The sequence below is a fragment of the Pollachius pollachius genome, assembly GCF_949987615.1.
Source record: "Pollachius pollachius genome assembly, chromosome: 4".
NCBI lineage: Eukaryota > Metazoa > Chordata > Actinopteri > Gadiformes > Gadidae > Pollachius > Pollachius pollachius.
The window spans coordinates 28,707,377-28,725,421 of NC_136937.1; the positions used below are offsets into that span (position 1 = coordinate 28,707,377).

The following is an 18,045-nucleotide window of genomic DNA, read 5'->3' on the forward strand; positions in this document are numbered from 1 at the left end:
TTGACTTGTGAACTTTGTTGTTTGGTTTATTGCTTATTATCTCCAATTTTGGACTTACTCGGCGTTACTCACTTTGTGTACTCATTTATCCAACTTCTTTGTGGAATGTTATTACAAGTTAATCCCTTTGGACGGAAGTGAGCTTAAAAACCGAAAGTAATGTTAACCACATGTCAATAGAGTCATTAAAAAAGTTAAAGTTATCGTGTTCTACTTCTGAGAACATTCTAAGTACAAACTCCTTTAATACTGACGTGGCATTCGATGATCTCAGATGAAGTATTTTGCATTAACAACAAACCTGAACGGTGTTGAGGGAGTGTTTGGTCCATGTTGGTCTGTCTTGCTGTGAGTGAGTTCAGTACCACGTTTGGCTAACCCTCTCTGTTCAGCATCCATCATTCAAACTGACACACAGCGGAGGCCCGTGGTTTACACAGTGCTCTTTTTATCGCTGTTTAAGCAGACCCATGGGGCCCCAGCAGTTTAATTCTCACCGATGAAACGTTAAGTGGTCTGTAATAGCCGTTAATGACGGGCGACAGAACCGGGGTTTAAGTGGAACTCTGGCTGCTTTGAGGGATCAGGAGTCCTGCGTCTCTTTCAAAAGGCGGGGTTCATGCTAATATCAGTTGATACGTGACAGAGAAGCAGGGTTGGGGTTGAAGATTATGCTTCAGTTTTGGGATATGATTGTGTTCTTTTTTGAAAGAAATTGTTGCTACTATTGTAAAAAAAAATTGTCATATTTCGCAACAAGGCAAGGCATGTCCAAATTATGTTCATAATGGTGTTTACACAGGATTGCAATGTGGAATACATTAAAATACTGTACTTCTGATAACAAAAAGTACCATTGAAGGCTCAATTTATTTAATTCCAATGGAATTGTTTCAAGGAAAACATTATCAGTAAGTGACTTGACATAATCCCCAGTTGACTAAATGAAAACATTGGTTGTTGAACAAAAACAAGCTATAGTGGGAGGCTTACCATGGGCCGATGGAGACGTCACATCTAGGACAAAATGGCTGGCGGGTAGGATGCATATACAAAGAGAATCGGGAAAAGGGGAGAGAACCATCAAGTGTCTGATTTATGAATTTGGGAGGATTCCGAAGCAACAATTTTTTTATTTTTTTGAGACAGATTTTCACTGCAGTGCCAAAACTAGACTGCTCAAAGTTGAATCAAATAACAAACAAAGTGTCTGATTCATTTTCCATGATAACACAGCATTTTGTCCTTCCATGTGTCCTTGTAATGGCAGGGGAGGCTGGCTGGCCCGCTAACGAAGTGGCGGATATCCCATCTTTCAGCCAGACCAAGACATATTTATTAAAAGTATATCAAACATGTTGGCTTTGCTTCCTGTGGTTGCACTGCAGCAAGGCGTGGTGAACCATGGCACTCACTGAAGGAAGAGCTGAATCATGTAGACCGAATTGGAAACGGTTTGCGATGACTCAGAGGACTTTCCCAAAGTTCTGGCTTCATTGGTCTTTGGGTTGAACCAAAACTCTTATTGTTGCCATTCCGAAACCAAAGGATTCAAAGCTCTGTTTAGTAGTTTTAGACAGTGAAGATTGTTCAGTTATATATATATATATATATATATATATATATATATATATATATATATATATATATATATATATATATATCAGTTATAGAATGTGATTTTATTGAAATCACTATTGATTAGCTTTGACTACCGATATCCAGGCTATGTCAAGCTACGAGCCAGCTGAAATTTTACAGATTTCAACTTTAAGTGAGTAAACTAATTGATCGTAACTAGGTTACCCGAACTTCACTCCCGATCACAGTTGTTGGTCGGAAGCAGTGAGTAAGTAAGTGCTTTCAACGCCAAACAGCTAATTCCTAGCATAACCCTGGCAAGAAAACACAAACACACCAGGCCTGTGTCACTTAGAGCCCCCCATATCATTCGTCAAGAAAACTGACCTCTGATACGACCGCTAATTAGCTGCTAGCCTGGAGGTCTAAGCTAACAACTTAGCAACAATAGCTCAGACGGCGGTAACTTTTGCTCTCTCGCTCTTTATCCTGCTTAGCTCAAACTAATCCACGTAGACGTTTTCTCTTTTGTCTTTTAATCCAGGGCCAACACCCCGACATGCATGATCCATCCATCCACCCACCCACCCGACCAGACCCCACCCAGACCCCACCCACTGATCAGTGGGCCAGAACCCTTTGAATGGAGTTGTTGCCATTTTAGGGTCCTTTTTTTGCCGGAAGCTCCTGAGGCAGGATTTTAAAACCTCCGTACCGGGTCATGACCCCTGGTCAGGCTGCTGGTGGTATGGTTGCTGTTGTTATCCCAGGCTGAATTGGGGGAAGTCCGGGGATGTGGGGGAGGAGTCTCTGTAGGGGGTCTTGTCCTGCTCACGAGTCACAAGGAGGGTCCCTGGAGCCCTGGGGGCCCCTACAGAGCGAATAACCCGGTTGTACTCCTGGGTCCGCTAGTGAGCTCAGACATGGATGGTGTTCAGGTGTGTGTGCGCTTGTGTCGGGGTGAGACCCCTCAACTTCCTCTACTCCCACCATCACCCCCATCCCTCCCACCACCCCCACCATCCCTACCACCACCACCACCACCACCACCACCACCACCACCACCACCACCACCACCACCACCACCACCACCACCACCACCACCACCACCCACCACCACCATCACCACCACCCACCCACCCCACCACCACCTCCACCTTCCCTTCCCCAAACTGAGGGCCATTGCCAGAATAAGAGCATAAATCAGTCAGGAATGTGACTAATGAGACAAATGAAGTGGCTCAGCCGCCCCCACCCCTTCTATACCTAGGGCACTAACCCACGAACACATTGTACTCTTTCTCCCTCTCTCTATCCCCCCTCTCCCCCCTTCTCTCTCTCTCTCTCTCTCTCTCTGTCTTGCACTCTTTCTGTTTCTGTCTGTCTATTTCTGTATCTCTCCCTCGCTGTCTCTATATCTGTATCTCTCTCTCTGTCTCTATATGTGTCTCTCGCTCTCTCTTTCTCTCGGTCTGTATATCTTTCTCTCCCTTTCCCTCTCCCTCTTTCTCCATCTCATCCACTTTTGCGATCCTTAACTACAAACACCCAATCGACTTGGAAAACGATCCAGGTTTCTTAATATTTTTTACTAGTGTGTGTGAAACTGAATATCCCTTGTAGGGCGTTCGACAAAACTGTGTTTTATAGAGAGGCAGTGGAGGACACACCACCATGAGTGCTATGTTTATTAAAAAAAATTGGACACCCACTTCAAAACATTCAGCTTTTACTTAAACTACAAGACAATCGCTGAACTAATTGCATCAATAAGGCTCTAGTTTTAAGACCTTGCTTTGTCTTTAAACTGAAAGTAAAAACACTGCTTTGCATGGCAAGCCAAAAGCATAATATTAACAGCTCAACTGTATGTATGGGGTATATACTGAACATAGTTTATAGATGACTCAATTTGATACCCTAAAAGGATGTTATTTTCGTTGACTAGAATTTAACCCAAACCAGTAAAGTCTATCACATTCATATCTGGGCAAACGGTGTCGTGCAGTATAACTTAATCAACCAATGAGCAGGAGACACTGATGTCCCTTGCTTTGTTCGCAGATGTTCATAATCTGCAACGTTAAAACACTTTCTTTAATCAATGTGCATGAGGAGCAATGTCCATCCTAGCTGGAAAACCACAAAAAGTCAATCATTAAGCAAATCTCGATAAACAATCTCTCATCATGAACGGGTAGCCAAGTCGTTTTGAACCGCGCAAAGGAATATCCAAGCCATGTCTTGGCCATCTCGCTTGCGAAATAACGCTCACTTAGAGCATCCCGTTCGAGGCGTTCCTCCGCGAGATGTGAACTCATGAAATGAGGGCCCCAGCAAACTTGGTCAGCATATGAGAAGCCAATCGACGGCTGTCATCTCTTTCGTCTCACTACGTGGACACCTGGACGGTTTGAAGAGACGCATATTCCATGAAAAAATGTTTAGCAGAAAAAAACGAGAAAAACTCCCTTGATGGATTGACTCATTAATGGCCGCGTTTTATTGTTGAGTAAACACTCAACAATAACAATTTTCTTTATTGAGTGAATAGTTACTGGTTGTTTTGAAATATAAACAAAAGTTCATCATGTGAAGTATTACTCATTCCTGAGTCGTCCATTAACATTTGGCATTACGTAGGGGATAAAAATTGCACAACCATAATTTTGTTCTGTCTCTGCATCCCTGATTCGATGACAGTGTCAAGAATTTCAAACTTCAAATGGCTCAGTTTATGGCCAAATTATATGGCCTAATTCATACATGGAATAGAGTTTTCTTCTACAACTTCCGAAATACTGTGTCGTCATATAAATTGCGGCAAAGAAAACTTAACACACAAATGATATGCGGTCCTGTGGCCGCAACTGTGGGTCTATTTAATGATATGTGGCAATACATTAACACACATCGTTTCTTACCAGTATTGCATACATTATCGTTATCGACTTGTGTTCCTAATATGTGTCCCCCCGTTAATGTACATTGCCATGGACTGTATTATGCGTTACATGTTTAGTTTCGAGTGTTTAAACAGATGGATGCACACGCGCACGCCTGCATTCATTCATTCTTTTAAACACTCAATTGTGGTTAAACTATTGTGGTTTTCTCACGATCAAATAGGCTAGCCATCAATCCTAAAAGTTATGGGCTTGTAAACAATGTCTTTGTCAAGAAAATATGTGTTCGCTGTACGGTGTTTGCAGATGCATTGATTTAAATACAACTTATTACCGCTGTATCAGCACTTATTTCCCAAATAATTTAACCCTTATCATTTACCCTAAAACGAGATTTTGTTTTTGGAAGGCTGGGATATAGCCTACTTTGCTCGAGTTTATCATTGCTATTATTATTTTAACGCATGGCATAGCCTACTACAGTGTTCATTCATGCTGCCCCACATGGAAAAAATGTTGTAGTTCGGTCAAAACGTCACACGTCAGAACTTCAAAATAGCAACACCAACTGCGCTATCCGCTAGTGCACTTAGACCAGGTATTTGTCGGTCAGTTGCGCAACTGCTTCATCGATCTGTAAGATAGCAGCATGTATCATTTGCGCCGGAACACGCCTCTGCTTTTCGCCGACACGCCTCTCAGGGCGCAAGTTTAGTGGCGCAGGTTTGCTGCAGGGGAAAATCGGCTTTGCGCCGATTTTCACATGCGTTGGTGTAGAAAGGCGCTGGATGCAAGATAGGGCCGCAGGTGTGCAACCTCCCCCAGCCCAAGAGTCCAATCAATCTGACTCGGGCCAGGTGAGGCTGCTGAAACCAGACATCATCCACACACACACCCACATTCGCGCTCATGCAAACACATCTCTCTCTCTCTGAGACTGTCACCGGCTGTAGTAATAGCCTTATTAAAATCCCCTGTTGGAAGCTTCATCCATTCACGCAAATGGGTTTCCTTTGATAGAATATCTCTGTTCCATGTTTCCGGCCCAGGCTCTCTGCCGTCGCACCCCAGGAGTTCTGCTTTAACAGAGTCTGCTGGATCCCAGATAAGTTTTAAAAAGATACAAAGTCACAGAGTTCCGCCGGAGGGCGTCCATCGCTAATTTGACTTGAATCACTGTTCCATGTAAAGCATAATACAATCTCAAGAAAAAATATTTCTTGCCTGCTTTTGATTGACAGGTCCCATGGGGCCATGGTCAGGTCCCCATGGGCTTTTGATTTGAGAATTAATCGGAAAATGTAGTAATATGGTTTTCATCTGTATAAACACCAAACAACGTGACTTTACTGAGGGCTACAAACCGGTTTGGGGGCCCTAACAGTTGTGTGAACACTGAGCTGGCGATGAAACCGAAGTAGGCCTGACCGAGTGGGCGCGGCGCGGCGATTTGAGCTCATTAAACAACCATCGACTTCCACATTGTCGACCGCACTCAGAAAAGCAAGTCGAGTGAAGCCAAACAAGGGGACAGAAAACGCTTGTTTTAAATAAAAAAGTGAACATGGGTATGGGTTGGGTTTCTATGGTAACGACTCCAGGAATGGGAGGCCGATGAAGATATTCCTTTTCTTTAAACCATGAAATAAAGACATTTTTATTACCAAAAAATCGGTTTATTCTCTGCTTTCTCTTGACATCTAATGAAATTGCAACTTGCAACACATCTGAAGTTTGCTTTGTGTGTAACAACAGCAATTCTGCTTTGGCAGGCTTATCATGCAGCTGGCTAGAGGCAGCTGGCTAGCACACAGCTGGCTAGCGGGTCTTCACACAATCCTAGGAAATCCTGAAGAACCTCCACCATATTGCTCATAATCTGCTTACTTGGGAGTACAGGATGTCGGATCCACTCTCCAAATACTATTTATTTTTAAAAACCTGCTCTTTCACAGACCAAAGCAAACAAGGTCAAACCTGCTTCACCGTGTGTTGAGGTACCGTGGGCCTACCTTGTGCACTGTGTAGCAGCCCGGACCTGCGGTCGGTCAGAGAGCTGGTTTAGACCGGTTCCAGCCGTCTCCATCATGACACGCTCAGAGGCGTAAACGGACGGCCTCTTCCTCATACAAGGCCACGTTCTGGACCCCACGCACACGTGCGCTCGTCACAGATACACCAGGACTTTCTTTCAATGCATCAATTGATCATGGACCAATGTATATGGGTTTGTAAATTAATGTGTGATGGGTTCGGCAACACTTGTGGGACATCTCACCAGATTCTTGGCCAGCACATATCATTTAAAATAGTTAATGGTTTCCTAACCCAAAGATAAAGGTGTAGTTGGTATCGGTAAAAAGCGGGTTTAGCTCAGAGTGGTGTGTGTGAAGTCAGAGAGTCTGACATGGGAACAAAACAAAGCAGCCTCACACCTCCATGCTAATTGTCAGCTGTAGGAGCCGTTGGTGCTGCCCTGTTCTGCACAGACAGGTGTGTCGAATGCAGGTGTTGTGTTGTTGTTGGTTCCGATGATTATAATTAGAACGATGATACGTACCGATCCACCAGCGAGTCGCCGCCTGACAACGGTAAACGTGGTTACAGTGATTTTGTCATTTGAGTCATTTGCTGACATTTGTGCGAACTTCATTTTGTCAACACAAAATTCCGCAATGTGATTTCGCTAGTTTCTCTCTCTCTCCGATTTTAAGTCTTCGCTGTCGCAATCCCATTGACCTTCCCCCCACTTCAAATCGAAAGAGCTTTATTGACATGAAAAACAAGCATTAGTGCAATAAAAAGAAGGAACAAAAACAAATAAACAGAGATATCGGCCTCCGGTTCATGGAGAGGAAAAAGGAAAAAATAGCTGAGCAGGTCGTATTCTCCGGTCCGCCCCAGACATGACGGTGTAGCTGGTGGGCCGTCCGGGGGGGAGGTCGATGTGAATACGCATCGATCTCAGCGACTGTCCCATTGACATACGAATGAGCCCCCCCCCCCCCCCCCCCCCCCCCTTCAAGCAGCTTCCAAAGAGCCTCAGGAGAAGAAGCTTGTTCAGTGGGCTCCATGAATCAAAGCAACAGGGGGAGGAACAGTTTGTGGGGGTCGAGTTTGGGTGTGTGGGGGGGGAGACAATTGCAATTCTGCAAGGGTGCAATTCTGGGGCAACATTTACAACCAGAAAAAGAGAAGGAGGAGGGTGTGTGGGCGGGTGGGTGTGGATGGTGATGTGTGTGGGCTTTAAAAGAGATACCTAACCGGCTGTTGCCTGGCAACAGGAAACCCCTGACGGCTAGAAAATCCTCCAGAGCAAAAAAGACAACTGTTATACCCCCAAAAGAGGTTGATGTCATGGCACCCTGTCCTCACAGCCAATAGGAGCTGCTGGATTTCTCAGAAGGATTCTACAAGTGCTGTTTTGTGTGTGTGCGTGTTTGTGTGTGTGTGTGTGTGTCTGTTTGTGCGTGTGGAGAAACTAACCAAACGTTTAAGTTGATGGCTCCGTCTGAAAGAGGGTTCTATCTTCACTGATTGGTTGAGGGAATTCATCTTGCCTGTCAGTCACAGGTGTGGGAAATGCAACGGATGCAATTGTAATTGGTGGAGAAATATATGGAGGAGTAGAGAGGGAGTGAATACTTTTGGTTGGTCTGTTTCTAAATCTTACTCTCTATTGCTCTCTCTCTCTGTATAGACCTTGAATCTTACCAGCAGCACATTTAACTCCAACTGTCAAGTTTGTGCTCATTTAATAATAGTAATTTATTGAAATTATGTAGCGCTTTTCTAGACACACAAAGACTCTTTACAGTGAAGGGGGGGACCACACTCTTTATTTAAGGGGCCATACTGCCAATATAACGGGGCTCTTGTGCATTTAAGACTCGCATGTTGAAGTAGCTCATTCGGGAGGAAGCTGTGCTTGCGGAAGGTGAATTTTTTGTACAAAGATTTCACTGCAGTTTGTTTCCAAGTGAGGAAAGGGACTGTTAGTGGACGGAATAGTTTGCTTGAAAAACAACTGCATGAAGAGAATCATCCCAGGCTCCTCCTTTACAGCGTGTGATAAGGCAATAAATATGACCTTTCGATTGAATTAATGTAACATATAAACATAATACCGAAAACAATCTCAGCTCAATCCTGAATGAGGAACCTCTGCAAGCAAGATCTCAATGTGCAAGAGCACCGTTATGTTGTCAGTAATGGCCCCTCATGGGTTATGACGATGCCTGCAGCCATGTACCACCTATAGGCCTGAGGCCAATAGTCTACAAACTCTACATCGAAGACATCTTCATCGGCACCCAGTTGTAGGTCAACATTTTTTCTTTTAAATATCATTGTACATAAATGACGAGGGTTTGTTCATGAGAAGAGACTTACGTCTTCTGCTTGACGTCTTTGGCTGAGAGTGTCAATCCCCCGGATGCAGAGAACAGACCCTTTCAGCCCGATGCTAAAACATCCGTTTCGCACGGGAAGAAATCAAGATAAAAGCATTGTATTTTGCCTGTTTTTTTTAATGATTTGGTCAATTTGGTAAAATAATTCCATTTATAGGCTGTGAAAAGCGTTCATTTATTTGGTTTCCATGCGCTGCAGACACGCGCATGCGCAACGAGACTGCCATGTGCAGCCCAGAGTTTATTCATTTGCAGAATATCCTGACGTACGTACTGTCCTTGAAGTCTTATAACCAGCTCCAATCGTCGTCTAAGGAATCATTATGCTACTTAAACCAGTAGTTAGCCATGTGGCTGCAGGATGAAATGAAATATTAATTGATAATCTGGCTTTCAACAGGGCCCCAGTGAAAATGTTTTATAATGACTGCAAAGATGCAACAACAGACATACAACAGACATCAAGTCCCAGATTAAAATGGATTGGATCATAAAAAATAGTGACTATGAACCAGATGCTTTCTGAACTCAAATCGTCCATCTACGCAATAGGTCTACGCGTCTTCTGAACAGCATCCCTCTGTTAGCATTTAGAGCTGCCAAGTTTGGCAAATCCTGTAATGTTTCTATTTTTATAACCATTAATAATTTATTAAGAAAGCATTTCAAACTTTACACAACTCTCGGTCGGTGAATCACATCTGAACGGTCTGTTAATCTCCACTGAAATCCTTTTCAAGGAAGACTAACTGTAGGGATAGTGGTTGGCTGGTGGTTTATTATTAAAAATAATTATAATTATAATCATCATCGTTACCATAATAATCACAAATAATCATTAGAATCATCGTTCAAAAATACAAAGTGGCGATATAACTTTATGTTTGCATGAACCACACACACACACACGCACACACACACACACATACACACACACACACACACACACACACACACACACACGCACACACACACTCCACATTGTGCGTCTAGTTCATTTTACGCACATCCATCGTCGCCGTCGGTCGTCAGACCGCATTGAGAACGCATTGTCTGCATTCACGCGGCTCCGCCAGCCCTTTATGACGAGATTGGAAATCCGATGTTTCGCACATCCTTCATGGCCATTGTTCAGAAGCTGACACCACAATACGTCCCGCGGGCTGAAGGGTGGGCGTTGCTCCGCGCACCGCAGAATAAAAAGCAAGTGCACCCGCCGCAGCGCCCTCACACACACATACACACACACAGTCTCTCAGCCCGCTCCGAGCAGAGCAACCCCCTCTTTATAAGCTCTCCTGTTGGGATACTCAACTATTTCCCTCGGCTCGATCTCTACAGGACGCTTTATCGACCGTTTAAAGGATATTCCCTTTCGCAAGTAAGTGTATTCTATTCGACTTGTTTATGCATGCGTTTTTTTTTTTTTTACTTTTATCTGAATGCCAAAAGTCTGCCTTTGCTCCACCCGCAGGAATGCCTCGCGTTGCTAAAATCGCAGTTGTCTGCAGAAAATAATTAACCGGGCCTGCAGAATTTAACTACAGTTTAAAAGGCTTCTGAGGTCAGCAGAAAAAGAGACGGTTAAAGAGACGGTGACCGTCACTTTAAGGGGGTCACAGCGGGCGGTCGGACAAAAGTGGGGGTCTATCCACCGGGCAAGTTTACATTGAATGGGGGCCCGCAGATAACACTGTATGGAAGCAGCGGCAAACTTTTTCTCGCAGCTTAAATGAAGCCTAGATAGTGTTAGAGTTGGGGTTATGGGAGTACCCAAAGGCGACGTTTATACTTGTTAATCCCTTGAAAAAAACGTTGTCAGAACGCGTCGTCGTGCTCGTATTAGTAGTACTGTTTAACAGCCAGGGTGAGTCGTGTCCGCCCCCTCTTTTTGTTATTCAGGAGTTTATAGGAAAAGTTGACTTTTTTTTCTGCTGAATGCCCATAAAAACGAGGAGGGCGCGTTGAATTGCGTCTGTTGCAAAACATCAGCTGGTGTGAATGATGTCGTAATGAAAACCCACAGAAAGAGCAAATTCCTCCACAATGCTCCGGAGACTGAGAGAGGGAAAGTGAGATAAAGGGAAGAGAGAGGGAGAGAGACAGAGCGAGAGAGAGACAGAGAGAGGGAGAAAGACAGAGACAGAGAGGGCGGAGAGAGAGACAGAGACAGAGAGGGCGGAGAGAGAGACAGAGACAGAGAGGGCGAGAGTATCGGGAACCCAAGGCTCAGTGGCACCAAGTGATTACAGAGTGAGAGGTGGAGAGGGGTGGGGGGGGAGTGATACTGAAGTTTACTGGGTCTAATGAATAGGCAGAGCGAGAGAGAGACAAACACACACACACACACACACACACACACACACACACACACACACAACAAGAGTGACACAGAAGAGACAGACAGAGCGAGACACATAGAGAGAGAGAGAGAGAGAGTGAGAGAGAGAGAGAGAGAAAGAGAGGGAGAGAGAGAGAGAGAGAGAGAGAGAGAGAGAGAGAGAGAGAGAGAGCCAGAGACAGAGATAGAGACAGAGAAAGAAGCAGCGAGAGACAAAGAGAGGGAGAAACTCAGGGCACCGCCGTGCTCCTGTTGTTTATAAATACATTTCATTGTGTGATGAAGTCCACCCTGACGCAACGTCATTTGGGGTCGACCTCAACCACACACTGGATATATAACGGGGTGAAAGGTCAAACCTAGTGTCCCATAGCACCTGTCATCGGAGAGGGCTTGTGGCCACGGTGTGAATACATATCCGCAGCGCGCACTTGGCAAAGCCCTTGGGCAAGGCATTTAAAGCATTACTTTTCCAGGGACGGACAGACAGTGACAGACAGGCACACACACGATCACAGTCACACAGACTGTTTGTAAGGGAGACAGGCAGGCAGGCAGGGAGACAGACAGACAGACAGACAGACAGACGATAAGGCAGATAGACAGGCAGGCAGAAGCAGTTGGTAAGGCAGATAGGCAGGCAGGGAGACAGACAGACAGACAGACAGACAGACAGACAGACGATAAGGCAGATAGGCAGGCAGGCAGAAGCAGTTGGTAAGGCAGATAGGCAGGCAGGGAGACAGACAGACAGACAGACAGACAATAAGGCAGATAGGCAGGCAGGCAGAAGCAGTTGGTAAGGCAGATAGGCAGGCAGGGAGACAGACAGACAGACAGACAGACGATAAGGCAGATAGGCAGGCAGGCAGAAGCAGTTGGTAAGGCAGATAGGCAGGCAGAGAGACAGACAGACAGACAGACAGACAGACAGACAGACAGACAGACAGACGATAAGGCAGATAGGCAGGCAGCCAGAAGCAGTTGGTAAGGCAGATAGGAAGGCAGACAGACAGACAGACAGACAGACAGACAGACAGACGATAAGGCAGATAGGCAGGCAGGCAGAAGCAGTTGGTAAGGCAGATAGGCAGGCAGAGAGACAGACAGACAGACAGACAGACAGACAGACGATAAGGCAGATAGGCAGGCAGCCAGAAGCAGTTGGTAAGGCAGATAGGAAGGCAGACAGACAGACAGACAGACAGACAGACAGACAGACAGACAGACGATAAGGCAGATAGGCAGGCAGGCAGAAGCAGTTGGTAAGGCAGATAGGCAGGCAGAGAGACAGACAGACAGACAGACAGACAGACAGACAGACGATAAGGCAGATAGGCAGGCAGGCAGAAGCAGTTGGTAAGGCAGATAGGCAGGCAGAGAGACAGACAGACAGACAGACAGACAGACAGACAGACAGACAGACAATAAGGCAGATAGGCAGGCAGAGAGACAGACAGACAGACAGACAGACAGACAGACAGACAAACAGACAGACGATAAGCCAGATAGGCAGGCAGGCAGACAGGTGGGCTGAAGAGCAGCCCTCAGCACATTGTTTTCTTTACTGTATATACGGCGTGTGGGCAGTGGACCCCCCCTCTCCCTGTCTCAGTGTGAAACGTGGCCCCGAGGCTGCTGCCTGACCCCGGGGCTCCCAGGGGCCAGGGATCAGGTGACGCTGGCTGGCTCCGGGGTCTGCCGTGCGTCGGCCATGTAAACACCCAGCATTTACAAGCCACCGGTGGACCCCTAATTGGTCCAATTAGAGCCCTGCTGTCACTAGGACTACAACGGTGGTTTTATTGTCGTTGGTATTCCATTTTTTGCTTCTACTATGCTAAGCTTTTTGGCTATTTCTTGGGGTTTATTTTTTTAAGCGTGAAACAATAATAAAACAGTCTATTGTTTTGGATCTAACTCCAAAGGATGTTAATTGTGTTAAAGCTTTTCAAGGCTTTCCAGGCGAGACCGAAAATGGCGACTTGACAATGCGGCAAACTAGTTTGGTCCGGTTCGTTCTTTTACATCTCACGTCCTTTACTTCTTCATTCAGCCGGCTACATTGTGCCTCCACCCTGGACAATAAAGGGTGAGGCTAGTAGGGGTGAACTCCCCTCTCCCTCGTCTCACCCAACCCCTACACCTCCCTCACTGTCAGTCTCTCCATCTTTTGTTTATTATGAGCAGATGATTTAGGAGCCAGTTCACTACAGCTGTCCACCTACTCATGTTACCCCCACATGCTTTTAAGGCTATCTAGGTAACAACGTTAGCTAGAATAAACATCTGGCTGCTTCTGAGTGCATGTAAACAGAAATGGGGCTCCGTCAGTTTTATGGGCCAAGTACTTTTGGAGCGAGCTAGGAACGTTAACTTTAAGCAAAACCTGTATGCAATAAATAGCATGCCTGGTGTATTCAAGAGAGCCAGACCTTTCAAGATAAATAAACAGCAAACAACAAGCTTCCAGCAGGATAGCGATCCCATTTGGTAAATATTTAGCCACGTGCTCCATCTTTACCTTGGCCCTGAATTGCAGTTACAAAACTAATGCAAATTTTTTAGTATTTATATACTTGAAATACATAGTTATATTCATTTGTTTATTTTGGCCGATGCCATTTTTGCCCCTGACCCCTTCACGGAATCCAAATTTTAACTTGCATTAGTTTAACACACCATAATAGGAAAAGTGTGTTTAGACCATTAAAACGTTCCCAATGACAAGAGGCTGTTGAATATTGACTTGGTGGACTTTTCAACTCTCGTAAATAGGATAACACACACACACAGACACAGACACACACACACACACACACACACACACACACACACACACACACACACACACACACACACTGTTTATCTGCCTGCCTGCATATTCTTTCTCTTATACAAACCAGGCCATCTGTCTCCTGCCACCTCTCTTCAGCACACAGTAGCAGATCTGGAGTCTGTGGCCCTAGGTGACCTCTGACCCCATGTACTTGGACTGCTCTGGGACTTTAAAGGGGTCACTTTTCCACCCAATAAAGTTGATAGTCGCTTCAAACAGACTCCTGCAGAGAAAAGGAGCCCGAGTGTCTATGTTTCCCTGAGGAAGCAGGTCTCCACAGAGAGGCCGTTTATCACGGGATGTCGAGCGGTCTACTGCTGCTACTGCTGATTAAATCTGTCGACTGGTCCGACACATTCACTCACATGGTAGAAATAAATGTGAAAACCGCGAAGAGTAGCTTCAGTTACACACTCCATGGATCACAATAGGTGACGGCACATTTCCTCGCATGTGATACGGGCTGCGGTTGTGTCTGCGTTGGTAGCCACGGCGCTAGGCACCAGCGTTCTGCATGACAGGCGTTCGCGTGAAGCTAGCCTGTGGGTGCCTTTAAACACCATGTAAGGTTGATGGGACTGGATTACGTTCACCTGTCTGGACTCGCGAGTCGCGTGTGTTTCCACAGCTATCTGTATCTCGATCAGTGCTTTTACTCGACTTTAGTCTACTGCTGTATTGTTTTTACTTTTACAAGACATTTGTCTTTTTTTCAGCTCATAGATTTCTTATTATTTCAAATCAAGTGTCATTTTCACACACAAAGAATTGTCAATTTTTTGTTGTGTCTATTAAGTATTAAGTTAACAGGTACTAGTATCTTAGTATAATACAGGTATAGTACTCTCTATGAAAGGTAAAGCACAAGCTGTTGAATTATTCAAAAATTATTGTTCTATTTTTTCCTTATTGCTTAAGAAGAATTTTAGATTTTTTAAATTTAGTAGGACAAACACAGGGTAAGCGTTAATCCAAAGAGATTTTAAGTGACAAGTGAGGCGCAGAACTCCGAACGCAAACAATCAGAATTCGAGTCGCTTCCAAACGCCTGGAGACTAAATGTTACACACAAAACACCAAGTATGCCCTTTCAATCCACCAGCGTGGGATCGATCGATCGATCAATCGGTAACCAGGACATACGAATCAATTGATAACGTAGTAACAGTGCCTACAGGTGAGTAACCCTGTGACCTTGTCTTTGTAGGTTGAACCCGTCCCTCCCATCCCCCCCCGGAGGCAGCAGACCAACCATGAGCCTGAGCGCCAACGACCTGACGGAGATAATGGAGATGTGGGAGGAGCTCAACTTCTCGTCGTCGGCGGCGGGCGCGGGACCCTCGTCGGGGGGGTCGCCTGCGGGGGCGGACCCCCTGGACAACGTGACGCACGTGGAGGCCTTCATGTGCCAGACGGGCTTCAGTCAGAGCTCCTTCCTCTACTCCCTGTCCGTCCTCTACGTCTTCGTCTTCCTGGTGGGCCTGGCCGCCAACGCCCTGGTGGTGTGGGTGAACGTGCGCAGCGAGCGCAACCGCTACGAGACCCACCTGTACATCCTGAACCTGGCCGTGGCCGACCTGTGCGTGGTGGCCACCTTGCCCGTGTGGATCAGCTCGCTGCTGCAGCACGGCCACTGGCCCTTCGGCCAGGCCGTGTGCAAGATCACCCACCTGGTGTTCAGCGTCAACCTCTTCAGCAGCATCTTCTTCCTCGCCTGCATGAGCGTGGACCGCTACGTCTCCGTGGCGACGCAGGGCCAAGGCTGCCCCAACAGCCGCAGGAAGAAGGTCCTCCGCCGGGCCGTCTGCGTGCTGGTGTGGCTCCTGGCGCTGGCCGCCTCCGTGCCCGACACCTACTTCCTGAAGGCCGTCAAGTCCAGCCACTCGGACGTGACCTTCTGCCGGCCCGTGTACCCGCTGGACAGCCCCCGCGACTGGATGGTGGGCATCCAGATGAGCTTCATGGTGCTGGGCTTCGCCATCCCCTTCCCCGTCATCGCCCTGTTCTACGTGCTGCTGGCCCGGGCCATCCCGCCGGGCTCGGAGCACGAGCACCGCGTGAGCCGCAAGATCATCCTGAGCTACATCGTGGTGTTCCTGGTGTGCTGGCTGCCCTACCACGGCGTGCTGCTGGTGGACACGCTGACGCTGCTCAACGTGCTGCCGTTCAGCTGCGGCCTGGAGAACTTCCTGTACGTGGCGCTGCACCTGACGCAGTGCCTGTCACTGCTGCACTGCTGCGTCAACCCCGTGCTGTACAACTTCATCAACCGCAACTACCGCTACGACCTCATGAAGGCCTTCATCTTCAAGTACTCCACCCGCACGGGGCTGGCCAAGCTCATCGACGCCTCCGAGAGCGAGTACTCGCCAGGGGCGGCGGAGAGCAGCGTCCCGTTGAACCTCTGAACCTTTGTTGAGAAACGCCTTGTTGTGGTTGGGGTGTTTGTGTCGGTTCTACCAATGGATTTGTGATTTTGGAATGAGAGTAAGTGTTCAGAAATGGGACCAATACAAAGGGAGGAGGGTACCGATATATCTGCATAAACATATTTATATGTATTAATATAAATACAGTATCTATATATTATATTTGACAGCACGATCTCTCCTCACGCGTCGCCAAAATCTAAAATGTTGCACAGAAGGGTCCCTTTGGACGGGTGCAGCATTGACCGCGCTGCACCTATGGCATGACCAAGCACTCTAGAGAGGCAAGCACTAGCTACGCCCGGAGATCAGCAACACAACTGAACACCCCCTTCCTCCTTAAACACACACAGATACACACAAGCACGCACAGACACATACACACACGGACAACTGCTTGATGAAAAGGAGCTCGCAAACGCTGCACATTTACGATTCCCTACGTTTGGAGAACTTTTCCGGGAGGTCCGCAGGGATCCCAGCCCAGCCCAGCCCAGCCCAGCCCAGCGGAACCTAGACACCCGCTGTTGTGTTTCCAGGTCGGGGGGGGGGGAACCATCTTTCAGAAGGTCCATTAGGGGGGAGCGGGGTGTTGCATCACTTGTGTGTGCATGCTGTCTGCATGGAATTTAGGAAATTCATACTTGTTTCTCAAAAAAGGGAGGACAATTTCAGGGCTAACATTTTTCCCGAATGCGTCTGTCGAGGTGGAGTTACAGGCTGTTTGTTGTTCCGGCTGCGCTGAAGCAGCCATGCGACCGTGGACATATGCTAGCGGAGGGCTGAACTCTTTGTGTCTTGTGAGGATGTTGAAGGCGTATAGCTCGCACGCCTTTGAACTTTGTTAATATATTGTATTCTGTGAATATGTGTATCGATATTTGCTTGTTAAGTGTTGTGATGCGGTTGTCTCATTACGACACGTGACATGTTCTGCTGTGATATTGAAAAGCTTTTAAGCAATGAAGAAGGTGTTTTATCATGCTGTAAGATAAAAAAACATGTCACAGTATAATCCTGAATTTCAAAACGTTGCCGATTGACGGTTGTATTTCAAAAAAAACAATATTTCAGGTTTCCTGTTTTGCTATCTTATTGTAGTTGTTGTAAACAATGTCTTGTGTAAAATAATAAATAAGATCAAAAAACATAAACTGTGTTTGGTATAAGAATACTGAATGAAAATATTGAATCACCTTAGCACCCAGGAGTGGGTCTTGCGGATCAATGCGTGCGTGGACGATGCCTGTATTTGGTGTGCGGGGACCAGGGGGGATTGTTTTTTGATTTAGTGGGGACTGCAACCCAGCAGGTTACTCCCAAACCAAACCAGCCTGGATTCAGGGCCATGCGAGTATAAGAGGCACATCTGTTCCAGGTTTAGCCGGAGAGACATTACAGTGGGATAAGAGGCCGGTCATTGAATTAATGTCTGGGTTGGGGAGGTTATATGGAAACACATGTATGCTGTGGTACTACAGCATACCCCTCTACGCCGTGTGCTGATTTTACCCTGAAGAGGCTCAAAGGTTAAGTC

General features: G+C 46.5%; 1 protein-coding gene across 1 annotated transcript; it reads left to right on the plus strand.

The window, feature by feature from the left end:
• The first annotated feature begins 10,139 nt into the window (after positions 1 to 10,139).
• ackr3b (atypical chemokine receptor 3b) lies at positions 10,140 to 17,628 on the plus strand. Its single transcript, XM_079734645.1, has 2 exons — positions 10,140 to 10,280; positions 15,287 to 17,628. The coding sequence occupies exon 2, from the start codon at positions 15,333 to 15,335 to the stop codon at positions 16,485 to 16,487; it is 1,155 nt and encodes a 384-aa protein (XP_079590771.1). The 5' UTR covers positions 10,140 to 10,280; positions 15,287 to 15,332; the 3' UTR covers positions 16,488 to 17,628.
• The last annotated feature ends 417 nt before the right edge of the window (positions 17,629 to 18,045 follow it).